The 1,842-nt window shown below is 46.0% G+C and overlaps 1 protein-coding gene across 1 annotated transcript in view; it reads right to left on the bottom strand.

Annotated features, from left to right (window-relative positions):
• Positions 1–548, bottom strand: part of LOC103261965 (disintegrin and metalloproteinase domain-containing protein 1a-like) — a 2,238-nt gene extending 1,690 nt beyond the window's left edge. The window contains exon 1 of the mRNA XM_008059562.1: positions 2–548. Coding sequence (XP_008057753.1) covers positions 2–548 — 547 coding nt within the window. The remainder of the gene's footprint in view (position 1) is intronic.
• Positions 549–1,842: the final 1,294 nt, after the last annotated feature.

Genomic DNA, 1,842 nt, shown 5'->3' with positions numbered 1-1,842 from the left:
AACTGTTTGGAGGAGTCCATGGGCTCGATGCCATAGGAGGTTCCCTCCTTACTCAGGATGCCCCTGAGGCCTGCACAGGTGTTGACAGACACAAACGAGCCTGGCACTCCTTCTATGTAGCCTTCATAGTGACAGTCACGTGAGATCAAGGGAACATCTTGCCCAAGGATGCCACTGTGGTAAATGTAGACTGGAAAGTGACTCACAAAATAGTCTCTCTTCAACTGCAGGTGAACCAAGTGCTTCTGGCCATGCAGAAACAACATATAGGATGCCTTTTCCACTGGGTCTTCATTTTCCCTGACCGTCAGACTCTTTGGGATGACTATTTCATAAGAAGGGTATTGTACTGATGACATGTCACTGTATATGCTTGGGAGAAAAATCATCCCCAAGATCAACATGGCCCCCAGCTTGAAACGTGAAAGACCTGGAACTAGGCCAAGGGGAGGTAGAAGCACTCTCCTATCATCATACAAAGCCACATGAAATGTTTGTAGAAAAGACAGGAAGGAGGTAGACTCTCTCACTGAAGCTGTTGCTGACATGGCCCTATTAAATCAGTTGGTGATGCTGTCTGTGTACATCAGCAGTTACTTCTCTGACACAAAGGCCCTCAGATACAGGTACTAGCCCAGATCTACACTGGCTGCATAAAGGATGACTACTTCCCACCTCTGAAAGATTAGTGTTCTGCCTGACTCTCTATCTAGTCTCTCAGATGCATCTGATATCTTTTCTTGATGAGTTTCTCTTTTCAACATCAGCTGCCAGATTCCCTGATTCAGGTCCTTTAGATATCGGTGGGGAGAGGATGTAAAAGGACTGCAGACTGTATACTGCAGGACTGTACCTAGAGAGAGAAAACTAAATCTCTATGCCTTTCTCAACTGGACTACACGGAACACCTCCTCCTCAACCCCTCCTGTTGACCGTTGCTCAGCTAATCCCAAACGTTCCACACCAAGGATCATGGAGATCTCTCTGGCAGGAACACTCCATTGCCCATTTCCTCTCTTCTAAAACTCTTGTTCTGAGCATATGAACATCTTTACCCATGTGATCTTTTCTGCCTAATAAGGCATTATAGACATAGTGTGTGCATCTCAGGGGCCCGTCTGTTAGATGAGGTAAGTGAGGAGGCTGCCCTGAGCCCCAGCATAGACCTCGGTGATCTGGTGACCCATGGGGCACAGGATAATAGGCCTATTTTTTTTTAACATTATCAAAATTCAGTTCCTGAGTTCTGAGTGTAATGCTGTCCAAAAGTGTATATGGGAGATGCTAACAAAGCAGCCTCCTATTATATGTGATAATGATGGGCTCATTGGTTGGTATCTCTAGGAATATACTCCCGTAGGAATGACCCACACATTTATATCCTCAGATTATGCCTGTTGAAAAGTAGATATCCTATAATACTATAAGAAAGGGATTAGGTGTAACGGGATACTGCCAGGGTGGCGGTACAGGAGACACAACAATAAGGCTGCCTGATCTCAAACTAAGCGGGGACCAAACGGAGGCCCAGATTTTACCTGTACAATGTCCACTTGATACCTAATCCTGAATTGTACCACACTTCTTTAAAATAAAATATTGTTAAAAAAAAAAAGGAAAAGTCTTAAATGTCTGCCTTGTGTTAGAATATAATTTCCGGCCAGGCTCGGTAGCTCAGCCTGTAATCCCAGCACTTTGGGAGGCCGAGGTGAGTGGATTGCCTGCGCCCACGGGTTCAAGACCCCCTGGGCAACTTGACGAGACCTCATCCCTACAACAAACCAAAAATTAGCCGGGCGTGGTAGCGCGCACCTGTAGTTCCAGCTACTCGGAAGGCTGAGG

Source organism: Carlito syrichta, unplaced genomic scaffold (genome assembly GCF_000164805.1).
Source record: "Carlito syrichta isolate Samal-C Ts95f unplaced genomic scaffold, Tarsius_syrichta-2.0.1 Scaffold304253, whole genome shotgun sequence".
Lineage (NCBI taxonomy): Eukaryota > Metazoa > Chordata > Mammalia > Primates > Tarsiidae > Carlito > Carlito syrichta.
Note: the sequence above shows the minus strand (reverse complement) of the source record. Positions and strands in the feature narration are given on the sequence as shown.